This window comes from Bos taurus, chromosome 11 (assembly GCF_002263795.3).
Source record: "Bos taurus isolate L1 Dominette 01449 registration number 42190680 breed Hereford chromosome 11, ARS-UCD2.0, whole genome shotgun sequence".
NCBI classification, from domain to species: domain Eukaryota; kingdom Metazoa; phylum Chordata; class Mammalia; order Artiodactyla; family Bovidae; genus Bos; species Bos taurus.
The window spans coordinates 106,558,003-106,575,735 of NC_037338.1; the positions used below are offsets into that span (position 1 = coordinate 106,558,003).

Genomic DNA, 17,733 nt, shown 5'->3' on the forward strand with positions numbered 1-17,733 from the left:
ATCTCACTACTGCTCTTGGCTTGTGACACGCAGCAAAGCCAGAAGCAAGTTATCTGCCCCTGCAAGACCCACATTCCATGGGGAAGCACAGGAAAAGTAAATAGACACCCGGTTCAAAAAGGAAAAGGGGGCGTGCTCCCTGTAGCCACGGGCACGCGCGACAGGGTTGAAATGCAGCGGACATGGTCACAATGCTCCTTTAAGGGCTCCTCTGCCCTCCCCCTCCCTCTTCTGGGGTGGGCTTCTCTCTCTGCCTCTTTACCCTACCCCTCAGTCATCCTCCCTTTTCCACGGGGAAATTTTTGCAGCCTAAGTAGCTTCCTCAGCCTGCTTCTTTTCTGGAGAAAGTTGAGGGCCCAGAAGCCCCTTTTATTTTGAACATCATCCATTTTAGTTTAAGTAGATACAACCGTTAAAAAAAAAACTGCAGATTTTCTAGGTATCAAATTATAACACATTTTATTAGACAAAAACCACCCTGCAAACATCTTTGAGAGGCTCCTCTGTGCTGTGAACATCAAGATCGAGCTGTGTGCTCAATTCCTCAAGACACTTGGAAGCCCTTTCGTGTGGCTCAAAGCGTCTGGGAGGGTCCGCTCCCCCAGGGATGTTTCAGCAATTTTAACAAAGGGTCGTATACCACGCCCTTGATTTCTTCTAACCCTGAAGTTGTGCTTTGCTGGCAGTGCCCTGGATTTAATCTTCCGCAGGATGCCATTTCTTACCTTGAGGACATTTGCTGCCTGGAAAGACTGGGATTGAGAAATCTTTTTATTCTCCAATTGTAAGACCTGACTTGAAATATTTCCTCCAGCTTCTGGTGGGACATGGAACATTACTTGTAAGGTTCATTTGTCTTTTCTTTATTTTACTTTAGCATAAATGACTGAAGAAACCAGTTGGCCTCTGTCTGCCCTGTTACCACAGCCGGTGGTCTTCCACTTCCCCACCGATCCTGACCCAGCCCTGCCCTTCTCTGTCCTTCACCGGGGATGGAAGTCCTCACTGCCTGCCAGGTTCGCCTGCTGCCTGGCTCCAAAGAGCCACATTTCAGACTTTTGTGACTGGCAGCATCTCACTTCTAAGTGTCAGTGTCTGGTCCAGATACATGCTGCTGCATAATAAACAACCCCAAACCTCAGCGGCTTAAAACAGCTGTTGATTTTCTAATGATTCCATGGTAAGATCGGGTTCAGCTGGTTGACTCTCCTGCTGATGGCTGGTGTGCTGGTTTGTCTCAAACTGTCACCATCAATTCAATTCTTTCCCTCCCGTACCAATCCTATGATTGTTTGTTTGTTTGTTTGTTTGTTTGTTTTGAGGGGGTGGCTGTGACTCACAGCTTGTGGAATCTTAGCTCCCCAACCAGGGACTGAACCCCAGCCAGGGATCTCCCTCTTCTGACTGTTCTGACGCACATAAACTGGTAGAAAGTTCTTGGACTTCAGAGGCCAGGTCTGAGGCCTGACAGCTTCATCTTCCTCCCTCTCGGGGGCCTGCCTACAGGTAAACAGTCTCACTACCTGTAAATTCTCATTCTGTGCAGACCCTGAAGCAAATCATATGAGGAGGCCTCAGGGAAGGGGAACCTGACCAGCCCCCGCCATCCCAGCCACCCGGGTCAAAGTGTCAGACCAGCAAAAAGGTATCTAGGACATTCTAACGTGGGCAGACACCACCCAAAGTAGGAGAGCCTCTTGGCTGAACGCAACCGAGTTCTCAGTGTCTGACTGTTTGGGACCCCATGGACTGCAGCACTCCAGGCCTCCCTGTCCAACACCAACTCCCAGTTTACTCAAACTCACATCCATCAAGTAGGTGATGCCATCCAACCATCTCATCCTCTGTCACGTCCTTCTCCTCCCACTTTCAATCTTTCCCAGCATCAGGGTCTTTTCCAAGGAGTCATTTCTTCGCATCAGGTGGCTAAGTGTTGGAGGGTCAGCTTCAACACCGGTCCTTCCAATGAATATTCAGGACTGATTTCCTTTAGGATGGACTGGGTGGATCTCCTTGCAGTCCAAAGGACTCTCAAGAGTCTTCTCCAACACCACAGTTCAAAAGTCTTTGGTGCTCAGCTTCTTTATAGTCCAACTCTCACATCCATACGTGACTACTGGAAAAACCATAGCTTTGACTAGACAGACCTTTGTCAGCAAAGTAATGTCCCTGCTTTTTAATATGCTGTCTAGGTTGGTTATAGCGTTTCTTCCAAGGAGCAAGCGTCTTTTAATTTCATGGCTGCAGTCACCATTTGCAGTGATTTTGGAGCCCAAGAAAATAAAGTCTGTCACTGTTTTCATTGTTTCCACATCTACTTGCCATGAAGTGATGGGACTGGATGCCATGATCTTCATTTTATTGAGTGTTGAGTTTTAAGCCAGCTTTTTCACTCTCTTCTTTCACTTTCATCAAGAGGCTCTTTAGCTCTTCTTCAGTTTCTGCCTTAAGGGTGGTGTCATCTGCATATCTGAGGCTATTGATATTTCTCCTGGCAATCTTGATTCCAGATTGTGCTTCTTCCAGCCCAGCATTTCTCATGATGTACTCTGTATATAAGTTAAATAAGCAGGGTGACAATATACAACCTTAACGTACTCCTTTCCCAATTTGGAACCAGTCTGTTGTTCCATGTCTAGTTCTAACTGTTGCTTCTTGACCTGCATACAGATTTCTCTGGAGGCAGGTAAGGCGGTCTGGTATTCCCATCTCTTTAAGAATTTTCCACAGTTTATTGTGATTCACACAGTCAAAGGCTTTGGCATAGTCAATAAAGCAGAAGTAGATGTTTTGATGGAACTCTCTTGCTTTTTCGATGATCCAACAGATGTTGGCAATTTGATCTCTGATTCCTCTGCCTTTTCTAAATCCAGCTTCAACATCTGGGTGTTCATGGTTCACGTACTGTTGAAGCCTGGCTTGGAGAATTTTGAGCATTACTTGGCTAGTGTGTGAGATGAGTGCAATTGTGCAGTAGTTTGAACACTCTTTGGCATTGCCTTTCTTTGGGATTGGAATGAAAACCGACCTTTTCCAGTCTTGTGGCTACTGCTGAGTTTTCCAAATTTTCTGGCATATTGAGTGCAGCATTTTAACAGCACCATCTTTTAGAATTTGAAATAGCTCAACTGGAAATCCATCACCTCCACTAGCTTTGTTCATAGTGAGGCTTCCTAAGGCCTACTTAACTGTGCATTCCAGGATGTCTGGCTCTAGGTGAGTGATCACACCATCATGATTATCTGGGTCATGAAGATCTTTTTTGTATAGTTTTTCTGTGTATTCTTGCCACCTTTTCTTAATATCTGTTGTTTCTGTTAGGTCTATACCATTTCTGTCCTTTATTGTGCCCATCTTTGCATGAAATGTTCCTTTGGTATCTCTAATTTTCTTGAAGAGATCTCTAGTCTTTCCCATTCTGTTGTTTTCCTCTATTTCTTTGCATTGATCGCTGAGGAAGGCTTTCATATCTCTCCTTGCTATTCTTTGGAACTCTGCATTCAGATGGGTGTATCTTTCCTTTTCTCCTTTGCCTTTCACTTCTATTCTTTTCTCAGCTATTTGTAAGGCTTTCTCAGACAACCATTTTGCCTTCTTGCATTTCTTTTTCTTGGGGATGGTCTTGATCACTGCCTCCTATTCAGTGTTACAAACCTCTGTCCATTGTTCTTCAGGCACTCTATCAGGTCTAATCCCTTGAATCTATTTTTCACTTCCACTGTATAATTGTAAGGGATTTGATTTAGGTCATACCTGAATGGTCTAGTGGTTTTCCCTACTTTCTACAATTTAAGCCTGAATTTGGCAATAAGGAGTTCATCTTCTGAGCCACAGTCAGCTCCCCGTCTTGTTTTTGCTGACTGTATAAAGCTTCTCCATCTTTGGCTGCAAAGACTATACTCCGTCTGATTTCAGTATTGACCATCTGGTGATGTCCATGTGTAGAGTCTTCTCTTGTGTTGTTGGAAGAGGTTGTTTGTTATGACCAGTGCGTTCTCTTTGCAAAACTCCATTGGCCTTTATCCTGCTTCATTTTGTACTCCAAGGCCAAAATTCCCTGTTACTCCAGGTATCTCTTGACTTTCTACTTTTGCATTCCAGTATCCTATGATGAAAGGACCTCTTTTTTGGCTGTTAGTTGTAGAAGGTCTTGTAGGTCTGCATAGAAACTTTCAACTTCAGCTTTTACAGCGTTACTGGTTGGGGCATAGACTTGGATTATTGTGATATTGAATGGTTTGCCTTGGAAATGAACTGAGATCAGTCATTTTTGAGATTGCACCAAGTACTGCATTTCACACTCTTTTGTTGACTATGAGGGCTGCTCCATTTCTTCTAAGGGATTCTTGCCCACAGTAGTAGATATAATGATCATCTGAATTAAATTCCCGTATTCCAGTCCATTTTAGTTCACTGATTCCTAAAATATCTATGTTTACTCTTGCCATCTCCTGTTTGACCATTTCTAATTTGCCCTGATTCATGGACCTAACATTCCAGGTTCCTATGCAATATTGCTCTTTACAGCATCAAACCTTGCTTCCATCACCAGTCACATCCACAACTGGGTGTTGTTTTTGCTTTGGTTCCATCCCTTCATTCTTTCTGGAGTTATTTCTCCACTGATCTCCAGTAGCATATTGGGCACCTACCGACCTGGGGAGTTCATGTTTCAGTGTCCTATCTTTTTGCCTTTTCATACTGTTCATGGGGTTCTCAAGGCAAGAGTACTGAAGTGGTTTGCCACTCCCTTCTCAGTGGACCACTGAAGTTTTGTCAGACTTCTCCACCATGACCCGCCCGTCTTGGGTGGCCCTACATGGCATGGCTCATATTTTCATTGAGTTAGACAAGGTGGTGGCTTGTGTGATCAGTTTGATTAGTTTTTTTGTGATTGTGATTTTCATTCTGTCTGCCCTCAGACAGAGGAGGATAAGAGGTTTAGGGTTAAGATAAGGGAGGTTCCTGTTAGGAGAGACTGACTCAGGGGAAACCAGGTTTTGTTCTAATGGGCAGGGCCTGCTCAGTAAATCTCTAATCCAATTTTCTATTGATGGGTGGGGCTGTGTTCCCTCCCTGTTGTTTGACCTGAGACCAAATTATGGTGGAGTTAAGGTGAACCCTTAAGATGGCAGAGTAGAAGGAGGTGTGCTTATCTTCTCTTGCAAGAATTCCACAATTACAACTCAGTGCTGAACAGCCAGTTCTAACAACAGTTAGAACTGGACATGGAACAACAGACTGGTTCCAAATAGGGAAAGGAGTATGTCAAGGCTGTATATTGTCACCCTGCTTATTTAACTTATATGCAGACTACATCATGAGAAAGGCTTCGCTGGATGAAGCTGGAATCAAGATTGCCAGGAGAAATATCAATAGCCTCAGATATGCAGATGACACTACCCTTAGGGCAGAAACTGAAGAACTAAAGAGCCTCTTGATGAAAGTGAAAGAGGAGAGTGAAAATTTTGGCTTAAAACTCAACATTTGGAAAACTAAGGGCATCTGGTCCCATCACTTCATGGCAAATAGATGGGGAAACAACAGAAACAGTGACAGGCTGTATTTTTTTTTGGCTCCAAAATCACCTTAGATGGATACTGCAGCCATGAAATTAAATGACACCTGCTCCTTGGAAGAAAAGTTATGACCAAGCTAGACAGCATATTAAAAAGCAGAGACATTTCTTTGCTGACAAAGGTCCCTCTAGTCAAAGCTATGGTTTTCCCCGTAGTCATGTATGGATGTGAGAGTTGGACGAGAAAGAAAGCTGAGAGCCGAAGACTTGATGCTTTTGACCTGTGGTGTTGGAGAAGACTCTTGAGTCCCTTGGACTGCAAGGAGATCCAACCAGTCCATTCTAAAGGAAATCAGTTCTGAATATTCATTGGAAGGACAGAGGCTGAAGCTGAAACTCCAATACTTGGGCCACCTGATGCAAAGAAGTGACTCATTGCAAAAGACCCTGATGCTGGGAAAGATTGAGGGCAGGAGGAGAAGGGGACGACACAGGATGAGATGGTCGGATGGCATCACAGACTCAGTGGACATGAGTTTGAGTATACTCTGGGGGTTGGTGATGTACAGGGAGGCCTGGCCTGCTGCAGTCCGTAGGGTTGCACAGACTCAGACAGGACTGAGCAACTGAACTGAAGTGCTGAACAACCATCAACAGGAGAATGTCAGATCCCAGCAAAAAAAGATACCCCACATCCACGGGCAAAGGAGAAGCCCCAGCAAGATGATAGGAGGGTGAAATCTCATTTAGAATCAAACCCCATATCCGCCAGAGACGCTTGGAGGGCTCAAACAAAACCTTACGTGCACCAGGACCCAGAGACCCCAGAGACTGAGCCAGAACTGTGTTTGAGTGTCTCCTGCAGAAGTACAGGTCAGCAGTGGCCTGCCACAGGGGCAGGGCTCTGGGTGCAGGAGACCTGGGTCAAAAAGCCTGTGGCATAAGCCTCTAGGAGGAGGTCACCATTAACCCACCGTAGAGCCACCGAGTAGACGACCCACAAACTGAAGAACAATTATACCGAAGAAATTCTCGTACTGTTAATAAAGTTCTAGGACCCACAACAGATTTCCCAACCTGGGAATCTGGCAAAGGACTCAGAACACCCAGGGAATTTGACTTTGGAGGCCAGTGGGATTGGATTACAGAACTTACACAGGACTCAGGAAACAGACTCTTGGAGGGCACAAACAGAACCCTGTGCACACCAGGACCCAGGAGAAAGCAGCAGTGACCCCACGAGAGACTGATCCAGACTTGCCTATGAGTGTCCAGCAGTGTCCAGCGGAGCTGTGGGTGTGCAGTGGCCTGCTGCAGGGTCGGGGGCACTGAGTGCAGCAGTGCGTGCCCGGGACCTTCTGAAGGAGATCACCGTTAGTTTTCAGAGTAAGTAATAAATGGGGTGGCTCGTTAGACAGCTGGGACAGTCAGGGTCCCTCCTGCAGCCTCAGTCAGGGTGTGTGAGTGAGGTGGGAAGTCTGACTCTCACGTCCTGGCTTCCCCCACCCCCAGGGGATCACTCCAGAGCAGTAGCCAGATACTGTCACGTGGAGCTCGGGACCCTCAGGGAATGAAAGCAGAAGCTGCGAGCCCTCCTTAGAGCCTGAAAGTCACGTGGCATCTCTCTGGCAGTTCAAGCAAGTCAAGGGCCCGGGCCTATTCAACAAGAGGGGATGGAATCCACCTGCTGACGGGAGCAACAGTGAGAGTGGGAAGGGGTGAGGAGTTGTTGGGAGACGTTGTTCAGACAAAAGTTAAGCTGCAGGAGAGGCTACTGGGGAAGGTTCTCGGAGGACAGGGTCATGGGGATGAGCACTGCACTGATCATGTTTTTTATTTTCTGTATCTTCGATGCTTTGACATCTTGAGGGCCTTGCTGGCTGGGGAGAGACTGCCCCTCCCAGGCTGGCTAATTCCTAGAGAGCAAACAACTCGCCTGCCATCACAGCTTTCACATGCAAAGCAACCGGTCCAGGGCCCACACCCCACCCACCTCCTTTAACTGCACATCAGGCCAACCACCCAGGCCGGGCACTGGACAACAGTAACTCACTGAAATCACTCACCACCCAGTCCTCAGCTTACAGAAGCTTGCCCGCCTGCCTCCTGCCCACTGAAAACACAGGCAAGGCTCCGGCCAAGCTCTCGTCCCTGCTTCTGCTCACAGCTGACACTGGTGCTTCCCCAGGTGGCCCTGCATTGAGTGGCTTGCCCCTCTTGGGAAGTGTAAGCTTTGAACTCTTCTTTCAAGGCAGTTGGCTCTGTGTCTGTCACGTTACCATAGCTGATTACAACATATCCTAGGTTCATGTTCAGATATAGGCCAGGAAGTGAAAATGGGAGGGAAGCCTATGCGGATTCTGAAGTCAGAATTCCAGCACCAGTGGTACCGGAGAGAGAACGACAGGGAGCGAGTCAGGCGCTGAAATCACCAAAGAGTAAGGGGAGGTGGGCCTCGGTTCTGAAGGTACCAGTAACAGTGCTGGGGTGGGGGGGAATTATTACTCTGAGAAAATGAGGGTTAAAGCTGGAAGTTAGTAGGGTGAAGGGGGAAATGGTCTGGAGGCAGTCATAGAGAGTCAGGAGTTCACCCTACTTGCAGGCCCAGAGGTATTGTTTGAAAATAAACATTTATACTTTAGAGCTGCCAGAAGCCTGGGTTCCGTGAGAGCAAGACGAAAGGCGTTTAGAGAAATGGGATGTCAGGGTGGTGATGGTGGACATGAGGACACGGCAGCAGAGCTTCCGGAGGGGGACGGGTTGGGAAGGGTCAGAGTAAGGAGTGTGCAGAGCCCTATTGGGGGCCAACTGCGGGAAATAAAGGCCCCCTGTTTCTGCCTCCATCTCTGCAGCAGCCAGCACACCCTCTCTCCCTGTTTCCTCAAACACTTCCTTTTTGATTTCTGCCATGGATATTTAGCATGTTAGGGCTTCCCACATCCCTCAGCATCCCAAACTCCTGGTTCAGGGATTCCCCCATTTGCACGCCCCTGACAGCAAAGTGTCAGACCAGCCAATCAGAAGCTCCCTCTTGCCTCATCAGAGTCCCAGGTGGGCCGGTGGGCCTGGAGCCTGCGAGAGCCCTGGTTTCAGGATCTCCCTGGCCTCCGGGGACCCCTCAGCCTCTAAGACTAAGGCCCCTGCTTGTCACTGGAGGCCTAGATTAGGTTTCTGCGGCTCTCACCCCCGATTCTGATGTCATCAGCGTCCTGAATAGAGTCACCAGGTACAAACATGTCTCTGATAAATCTTTCGTCCTTCGCGCCCCCCAGACTCATGCCTAGAAGTGCCGGTTCACTCAGGTGCCTAACGGGCACCTCTGCCTCTGCGGGTCATGATTTTCTTCCAAAATAGCTTGTACCGAGGCCGGTGTCTCCATCAAAAAATGCCACCCATTCGCCTAGCTGTTCTGGACAAACACGTGGCATCATCCTGACGCCCTCCTTACAGCAACCCGGTATTTCCCCAAGCCAGGAGGCGCCCAGCACCGCCTTCTCTGTCCTCACCCCCTCACCACCCCCTCGCTCCTCGCGGCCGACCCAAGCGCCCACCGCCCAGGACACGAACCCAGCCTGGAGACCTCCGGCGGGGCGGGGGCGACCCCTGGGAGGAGCCTGGGATTGGGGTTGGCCGGGCGGCCCCTTGACAGGTGGGGCGGGAGGGGGCGCAGGTGCGCCGGGCTCCCGCGAGCTGCGCTGGAGCTGCTCTAGGCTGGCCGAGGGGGTGGGCGGGGAGAGGCCGGGCGGACCGACCCAGGCGCGGCTGGGGGCAGGGCTGGAGCGGGCTGGGGGCGTTGGGGAGCCCGGGGGGAGGGAGGGCTGGGGACAAGAAGCGGGGACGGCCGGGGAGTGGCCTGGCAGGCTAGGGGGCGGGGCGCGGGGACTGGGGTGCCAACGATGGAGGGGAGGGGGCGTGGCGACGGGGGGCGTGGCGTGGCGTGGGCGTGGCGTTGCGGGGGCGCGGTGAGTGGGGTGCGAACGTTGATGGGGGCGTGGCGTGGCGATGATTGGGCGTGGCCTGGGCGAACGGGGCGTGCCGGGGGTGTGGCTGGTGGGGGCGTGTCTGGCGGGAGGGCGGGGCTGGGAGCGCGGCGGCCACGGCGCCGGCTGGGCGGGGGCGAAGGAGGCTCAGTGCGGCCGCCCGGCAGGGCCGCGGTATGGGGCGGGTGCAGCTCTTCGAGGTCCGCCTGAACCACGGCCGCGTCGTCTACAGCCCGGGGGAACCGCTGGTGGGGGCCGTGCGCGTGCGCCTGGCGGCGCCGCTGCCCTTCCGAGGTGGGCGCGGGGTCCGGGGAGGGCCGCACCTGCGGCGAGCGGGCGGCGCCCCGGAGCGGCCGAGCGGGCGCGGGGCCAGGGACCTCTGAGGCCGGGGGCTCCCGTCCGACCGCGGGGAGGGCTGCCGGGCCGGCAGGCGGGCGGCGGGCCGCGGAGTGGGAGGCAGGCGCCGGGCGGGGCGGAGCAGGGAAGCCAGGGTGGCCCAGTCCTTCCGCATCTGCCCTTCCTGTCCTTCCGCCAAGGGGCGGCCAGACTCGGGGCCGGGGCTTCGAGCCCATCTGGTTTGCCGAAGGCCGCTCTGACCTGGACCCGCGACGCCTCCGACCTGACCTTCCCTGTCGGGTCTCCGATCCACTACGCCCCGCACCTGCTGGGCCCTCCCCTCGAGCCCGGCCCGCGCTCGCTTTCTCCCCCAGACACTCAGGCAGTCCCCCGAGTGTGCGGGTCCCCGGCCGGGCCGCGGGGCCGTACCCGCACCCAGCCAGGCCCTGAGGGCTGAGAGGGTCTTGCTAATCCCTGCGCGCCGCAGGCCCCGGGCCCAGGGAGCATCTGGGACCCGAACCTGAGCCCTCCGATCCGGTCTCTCTGCTGGCGCAGACAGCTGGGACTTTGAGACCCGGGATCCGGTTGCTGCGGCGGCCCTTACTAGGGCTCCCTGATGGCGCCGGCCTGGTCTGCTGCCTGAGGTGTGGACGGGGCCCTGTGGGGGACCTCACACCCGGGTGGTGGACGAGGAGGCAGCCGGTGGCTGGGCCTCTTCCTGAGCCTGGCGCTGAGTGTGAGGCTGTGCGGTGTGTCCGTCCTGGGGCGCTTCTCTACCTCGGGCTGATTGGCCAGAACCATAGCTGCAGGGGCTTCCTTCTGGACCTCCAGGCTCGCCCCTGGGGCTGACCATCCAGCACATGGGGTGCCCCCTGAGGACAGAGAGCCGCTGTCCTCCTTTCTGGGCAGCCACTGCCTCATCCTGGACGGGTGGGACTCCCCTCCCCATAACTCGTGGCCTCTTTAATGTCTCCACACTTGGAGTTTGGGGTTGGGTTTGCTTGGGTAGGTGTGGTTGGCAGGGGCTCCGCAGCTGGCGCATCTTTTCTCTGGGGCATAAGCTGGTGGTGAGAGGTGAGTGCAGCCGGCGGGGCACAGAAAGGAGAGGCAGGCCAGAGGACGGACAGACCCTATGAGATCCCACGTGGAGCTCTCCAACTGGCCTGCTGACCTGTCGTCCCCTGTAGCCGGGGTCCAGGGTGTCTACAGTGGGGGAGTGGCCTGAGCGGTGCATGACTAACCTGGGTGGGGCAGAGCCTCCCAGCCTCCACATGGTGGGTGGGATGTGGGTAAACGGACAGCTGGGTCACAGCAGGCTGAAGGAGACTCTGCTGATGGTCCTGACTGTAAGGGTGCTCCCAGAGCAGCGGGGGTCCTCGGGCCAGAGAGGGTTTTATTCAGGCTGCCCCCAGGGGTAGAGGGGATGCCCTCTGGCCGGGCCCAGGGGTGAGAGAGGAAAGACTGTGTGGTTTTTTTGTTTTTTTTTTAATTTTAATTTTTTATATTTATCTATGGCTGTGCTGGGTCTTCATTGCTGCACGGGCTTTGCTGTACTTGTGGCGAGCAGGGGCTGCTCTCTAGTTGCAGTGCTCGGGCTTCTCACTGTGGCAGCTTCTCTTGTTGAAGAGCACAGGCTCTAGGGAGCACGGGGTTCAGTAATTGCAGCCCTTGGCCTCTAGAGCATAGGCTCAGTAGTTGCAGTGCTCAGGCTTAGTTGCTCTGAGGCAAGTGGGATCTTCATGGATCAGGCATCGAATCCTTATCTCCTGCATTTGCAGGTGAGTTCTTCAGCAAATGAGCCACCAGGGAAGCCCCCCATAGTGTTTTTTAAACATTCACTCAAAAGATACTTGTTGAGCTCCTGCATCCATAGGAGCAGGATCCTTAGGATTTCCATCCTAAAGGGAATCATCCTAAAGGAAATCAGTTCTGAATATTCATTGGAAGGACTGATGTTGAAGCTGAAACTCCAATACTTTGGCCACCTGATGCGAAGAGCTGACTCATTGGAAAAGACCCTGATGCTGGGAAAGATTGAAGGCAGGAGAAGAAGGGGACGACAGAGGATGAGATGGTTGGAATGCATCACAGACTCAATGGACATGAGTTTGAGTAAACTCCGGGAGTTGGTGATGGACAGGGAAGCCTGGCCTGCTGCAGTCCCTGGGGTCACCAAGAGTCGGACACGACTGAGAGACTGAACTGAACTGAACTGAGCTCCTGTAACCAGCCAGTGGTGCAACAGGGAGGCCCCCAGCAGGACATGGAGGCTGGGAGGCAGCGGGCCTCTAAGTGCCTGACTGAGGAGAGTCGGTGATGATCTGCGGTCAGCCCTGGGAGCTGATGTGGAAGACAGCTGGGGAAGGAGGTGCTTTCCTGGAGCCTGGGTCCAGCCCAGTCAGAGGGTCAGGCCGGGGGTCAGGCAGGGCTGGCCTGTGCTCTGCTCTCGAAAAGGGAGGGCAATGCCTGGACGACAGCAGCAGCCAGCCCCTGGCTCTGGCGACTCACTGGGCTCTCACCCTGGGCCAGAGGTCTTTCCCACTTCCCAAGGACCAACCCACAAGTCCTCGAGTCCCAGGAACACTGGGAGGTGGGCGTCGTCATTCCTCTGGTGTTATAGATTTGGAAACAGGACAGAGGAAAGTGGCTCTCCGGCCAGAGCGGCAGTGAGAGGATGCGGCGGAGGCTGGGCCACCCCAGGTCTGTGGGAGCTGGCGGAAGCAGGGACACAGAAATTGTCATGGTCAGACTGCAGGTCGTGCCTGGGAGGAGGGCTGCTGGCAGGTGAGCGTGCTGGCTCAAGAAGTTCCAGAGGTCACTCTGGCATAGGATCCACTTAACGGTCCTCCTTGGAGGACCGAGGAGACCTGCGGATCTCCCTACGTCTCCACCGCTCCCCTGAGGAGGAGAGCATGCATAGGGGTGGGCCTTTCCCGCAGGCAGGGTCCCCGAAGGGGGCTCAACCTGTTTGCAGAGGAGGCCGTGGCATGATCATGGGGAAGGTTAAACAGTTCAGGCCCGCCTGGGATAACCAAGGGTCAGTCTGTTTTTCTGGGGCCAGGTGCCACCGTGGCTTGTTCACCTTAATTCTGGAGCTGGGTTCTGGCTGAGCGCATGCCTGGTTTATCCGCCCCGCTGTTGGACCTGGAGGCTGGGCCTAGATGGTTTGCCGTTACGAGGAGTGCTGCTGGAGGCTCCTGAGTAAACAGGGTGGGATTCTAAGGGGAACTGCTGGACCCCTGGAACCTGTGTGTAAAATTTGCACAGATCTGTTGGCTTTGTCTCCAGGACCCTGTGTCAGCCGACAGTCTGACTGCCATAAGCAAGGGTCTTTCTATTAATACCTGCTTGTAACACGTCAAACAACATTTGCCAACCTGATGGGTTAAAATGGTAAGTCATCTGAGTTTCCTTGAATTCTAGTAAGGTGAGACAGCTATTCTTTTATCTGCTGCTATGCGACAGTCACCCCTAAGTAACAAATCACCCCTAACCTAAGTGGTTTAAAAAAACCATTTTAACTCATGCTGTTGTGAGTCAAGATTTTGGGCAGAAGTCTTTGGGTGGTTCTTCAGCTCCGTGTTCATCCACTGGGGTCACTTGACAGGCCCAGCCGGCACCGGGCCAGCCCAGGGACCACTGCACTTCTTCCAGTATATTCTGTTGTTCCCAGTGTTCCCAGGGCAGCCTGATTTGCAGGGGCGGGGCGGGGGGGGGGTGGCACGCCCTCTCCACGGGGAGTTTCAAGCAGTGTAGTGTCTGGACTCCATTGGGGTGTCTTCCAGTCAGCCTTCCAGTCTGGCTTCCCCTTTTCTGTCTGTTCCTTGCTGTGTCTCCTGGGCTGTGCTGGTCTGTAGGTGCGCTGCTTGTGTTCGGACTTCCAGTGGGAACAGTTCCAGGTCTGGCCCTTGGAGGGGATGGCCGGTGGAGCAGAGATGAGAAATTAGGGCTGAGGTCCTGGTGGTGACGCTGGGCTGGCACGGAGGCTGAGGCCAGTCACTGGAAGTGCCGACAGGGCGGAGGGGGAGCCAGGGGTTCGTGAAAGGCAGCCCAGCACACTGTGGGTGACCCGCAGGAGGCCTGTCCCCTGTCAGCAAGGTGGGGCCTGCCTTGGGGAGCCGGGGACAGAGCCGGCGCCGCTGCCTCCCCCAGCCCGGGCACTCGAGATGCCGCCTTCTGCCTGGTGGCTCTGTCAGGAAGGTATCAGATTCCGAGTCGCCTTCCTTCACTAATCCCTCAGTTCAGGGGAGGAAGGGCGGCTGGCAGACAGGCTAAATCTTTGGTCTTGACTCAGCTTGCAGGGAGAGGAAGGAAAGGAGGGAGCCACGGCGCTACCTGTCACCGAATCCCCACCCCCTGGCCTGCGGGCCTCCAGCTGTGGTGTCCCCTCTGGTGACCAGCCTTGGCTGGGGCCGGTCCAGCCACAGCCTTCCGACTGCAGTAGTGGGCTCTGGACTGAGCAGTTCAAGTTCCTGAGCATGGCCTGGACATTGGCAGTGACCTGCTGCCTGTCTGCGGGCTTCCCCTGGGAGCAGGGGGAAGGCCCAGCCACCTCAATGCAGAAATCAGCGCTCCTGGGCAGTTCTGGCCCAGGGGCCAAGGTGTCCCCACCCTCTGGCTGCCAGACTGCTGGTCTATTTTCTCAGGCAGGTCTGACCACATTCCTGCTGCATAAGGGCTAATAGGTAGCTTCCTGGTGCCTGGAGGGGTGGCTCCCAGCCTCACTGACATGCCGGTGAGGCAGCAGGAAGGTGGGGGTGAAGGTCAGCTGCCCCACCCACCTCTGTTCACCAAAGGTTTCCTAAGCTTCCCCTGTAGGGAAGGGGTTTTCTAGGGTCTGGTGCGGGGTCAAGGGGCTGGGGTTTGCCCAGGGGTCAACTGGGTGACCGTTGGGGCCTTCCTGTTCTGGACTGCGGGATGGGTGGAGCCCTGTGCCTCAGCACCCTGGCTCGGTGGGAGCACCTCGGGATGTGGGAGAGGCAGCCTGTGTCCTCTGGAGGGCAGCCGGCCGTGCACTGGCCTTCCCAGAGCCTAGTTGGGTGATCCTGGGTCCCGTTAGTCTTGCCTGAATGCCTGTGCTGGGGCTAGGGAGGGGCCAAGGCCAGCACCTGCCTGTGACTCACACGGGCCCCACCTTGCAGCCATCCGCGTGACCTGCACGGGGTCCTGCAGGGTCTCCAACAAGGCCAACGACTCGGCCTGGGTGGTGGAGGAGAGCTACTTCAACAGTGCCCTGTCTCTGGCCGACAAGGGTGAGTCTGGAACCCACCCCTCCCCTCCTCCCACTAAGATGGGTCTGTCTGTCCCCCTGCTTTCCCACCTGCCTCTGGCCTCCCCGTGGCTGGCCCGCCCTCTCCCAGGGTTTCTCTCTGTGGCAGGAACAGGGCACTGCCTGCTGGGCGCTTGGGGCTGAAGGGGCCAGTCCCTCCCAGGTTTGGATGGGTGCAGTGGGAGCTTGTCGGCTGCAGGGCCTGCTTCGGCTCTGGGCCCTGTGATGGCGCCTTGTCCCCTCTCCCACCTCTCGTGTCCTCAGGGAGCCTGCCTGCTGGAGAGCACAGCTTCCCCTTCCAGTTCCTGCTTCCTGGTGAGAGCCCGGCCCGGCCCGGCGGTGGCAGTGGGTGAGGGTGGGTGGGAGGCGGGGGACAGTGGGACCTCAGTCCCTGCTCTCTGTCCAGCCACGGCTCCCACGTCCTTCGAGGGCCCTTTTGGGAAGATTGTACACCAGGTACGGGCCACCATCGACACACCACGTTTTTCCAAGGATCACCAGTGCAGCCGTGTCTTCTACATCTTGAGCCCCCTGAACCTGAACAGCATCCCAGACATCGAGGTGAGGCTGGGGCAGTGGCCTCCTGGGTGGCTCCCACACTTGTGCAATGCCCTGTCCCCAGCACAGGTGAGGCGGCCTGTGGAAGCAGCAGCCTCAGTTCTGAGCTGACCCAGGGATCCTGTCTGCTCACACCCGCCAAACCCCTTCCCTGCCTTCCTCCCAAGCAACCCAATGTGGCCTCCACCACCAAGAAGTTCTCCTACAAGCTGGTGAAGACGGGCAGCGTGGTCCTCACGGCCAGCACCGACCTCCGAGGCTATGTGGTAGGGCAGGTGCTGAGGCTGCAGGCAGACATTGAGAACCAGTCAGGCAAGGACACCAGCCCGGTGGTGGCCAGTCTGCTGCAGGTCAGCGTCCCCTGGCTGCTGGGCCCCGTCCCTTGGGGCAGAGGAGGGGCGGGTGGCTGGCCGCCCAGGCTCACAGGCTGGCCCTTCCCCAGAAAGTGTCCTACAAGGCCAGGCGCTGGATCTATGACGTGCGGACCATCGCCGAGGTGGAGGGAGCCGGCGTCAAGGCCTGGCGGCGGGCTCAGTGGCAAGAGCAGGTTCTGGTGCCCGCCCTGCCCCAGTCCGCCCTGCCAGGCTGTAGCCTCATCCACGTGGACTACTATCTGCAGGTGGTAGGGGTCAGGGGTGGGGTGGGAGGAGGGGCCGCGGCCTGGCTCCTCACATGCACAACCTCCCTAGGTCTCCCTGAAACAACCGGAAGCTGTCGTGACGCTGCCGGTCTTCATCGGCAACATCGCTGTGAACCATGTTCCATTGAGCCCCCGGCCAGGCCCCGGCCTGGTGGTGCCCTCAGCGCCACCCCAGGAGGAGGCGGAGGCTGTGGCCAGCGGCCCTCACTTCTTCTCGGATCCTGTCTCTCTCTCCACCAAGAGCCACTCCCAGCAGCAGCAGCTGCATGCAGCCCTTGGCTCTGTGCCCCATGGTGCCCCAGAACCCCGTCCTCAGGATGGCAGCCCTGCCCCGCACCCTCTGCCACCTCCCTTGTGCATCTCCACAGGTGCCACCGTGCCCTACTTTGCAGAGGGTTCTGGAGGTCCGGTGCCCACCTCCAGCACCCTGATCCTCCCCCCAGAGTACAGCTCGTGGGGCTACCCCTATGGTGAGTGGGGGCCTGGGGCCTGGTGGGGAGGGAGTGCCCCGGGCCCTGTGCAGACCTGGCTGTCTCCCTGCAGAGGCCCCGCCGTCCTATGAGCAGAGCTGTGGTGGTGTGGACCCTGGCTTGACCCCGGGGAGCTGACCCCATGCCACCTCCTCTGGATGGGCGGCCCTCTGCCCTGGGACTGGGCTCCCAGGACCTCGTGCCTTCACTCCTGGCCTGGCCCGGCCCACTCAGGACCCGCTGCTGCCCGCTCTTCCCGTGGCCTCTACCTCCGGACCAGCCTCTGCCCCGGCCAGCCTCCTCAGCTCCCCAGCAGTCGGCCTCTCCCAGGGGGTTGGGGCCTAGAGAGACGCGGTGTAAATAAAGTGATTCATTTGTAGCGCTGGGCACAGTGGCCTGTTGGGGCCCTCCTCTGCGGGGTCTGTGTTCCCCGCCAGTAGGGGGTACTGGGCTTCCCAGGTGGCTCTAGTGGTAAAGAACCACCTGCCAATGCAGGAGATGCAACAGACCATGGGTTTGATCCCTCGGTTGGGAAGATCCCCTAGAGCAGGGCATGGCAACGCATTCCAGTATTCTTGCCTGGCGATTCCCATGGACAGAAGGGCCTGGTGGGCTAGTCTACAGGGTCATGAAGAGTTGGCTCCCCCGGACCTGGGGGTGTGCCCAGCCCTTCCCACTGTACACAGCCCCCGATCACGACGCCCGCCCCCCGCTGGACACGCCCCTCACCACCACACCCCTTCTCCTGGACACGCCCCTCCCCAGACACGCCCCTCCTTGGCCCCGCCCTCGCCCTCCGTGCCCCTCCTTTCCTCTCTGGGTCCCTTATACTTCCGGGCGTCCGGACGCTGGCTGTTGGTCGCTTCGGGCTAAGCAGGAGTGCCGATTAACAAGGGCTGGGGCTGGCGTTTGGCCTCCCGGTTCTGCTTCAGGATTTGACTTCGGAGGCAGTTTGCATGTCT

The 17,733-nt window shown here is 55.6% G+C and overlaps 1 protein-coding gene across 5 annotated transcripts; it reads left to right on the forward strand.

Annotated features, from left to right (window-relative positions):
* Positions 1-9,602: 9,602 nt before the first annotated feature.
* ARRDC1 (arrestin domain containing 1) lies at positions 9,603-17,150 on the forward strand. Of its 5 annotated transcripts, none has more exons than XM_024999258.2 (8): positions 9,603-9,792; positions 14,976-15,086; positions 15,368-15,418; positions 15,492-15,664; positions 15,829-16,011; positions 16,104-16,280; positions 16,351-16,771; positions 16,845-17,150. In XM_024999258.2, the coding sequence occupies exons 1-8, from the start codon at positions 9,675-9,677 to the stop codon at positions 16,907-16,909; spliced, it is 1,299 nt and encodes a 432-aa protein (XP_024855026.1). In that variant the 5' UTR covers positions 9,603-9,674; the 3' UTR covers positions 16,910-17,150.
* The last annotated feature ends 583 nt before the right edge of the window (positions 17,151-17,733 follow it).

Excerpts from the sequence above, each read along its gene's own strand:
- ARRDC1 (XM_024999257.2), top strand. The coding sequence starts at position 12,297 with ATGCCTGGACGACAGCAGCAGCCAGCCCCTGGCTCTGGCGACTCACTG. Across the intron at positions 15,087-15,367 it reads CCTGTCTCTGGCCGACAAGG|GGAGCCTGCCTGCTGGAGAG; the intron begins GTGAGTCTGGAA and ends TCGTGTCCTCAG. Across the intron at positions 16,281-16,350 it reads ACGTGGACTACTATCTGCAG|GTCTCCCTGAAACAACCGGA; the intron begins GTGGTAGGGGTC and ends CAACCTCCCTAG.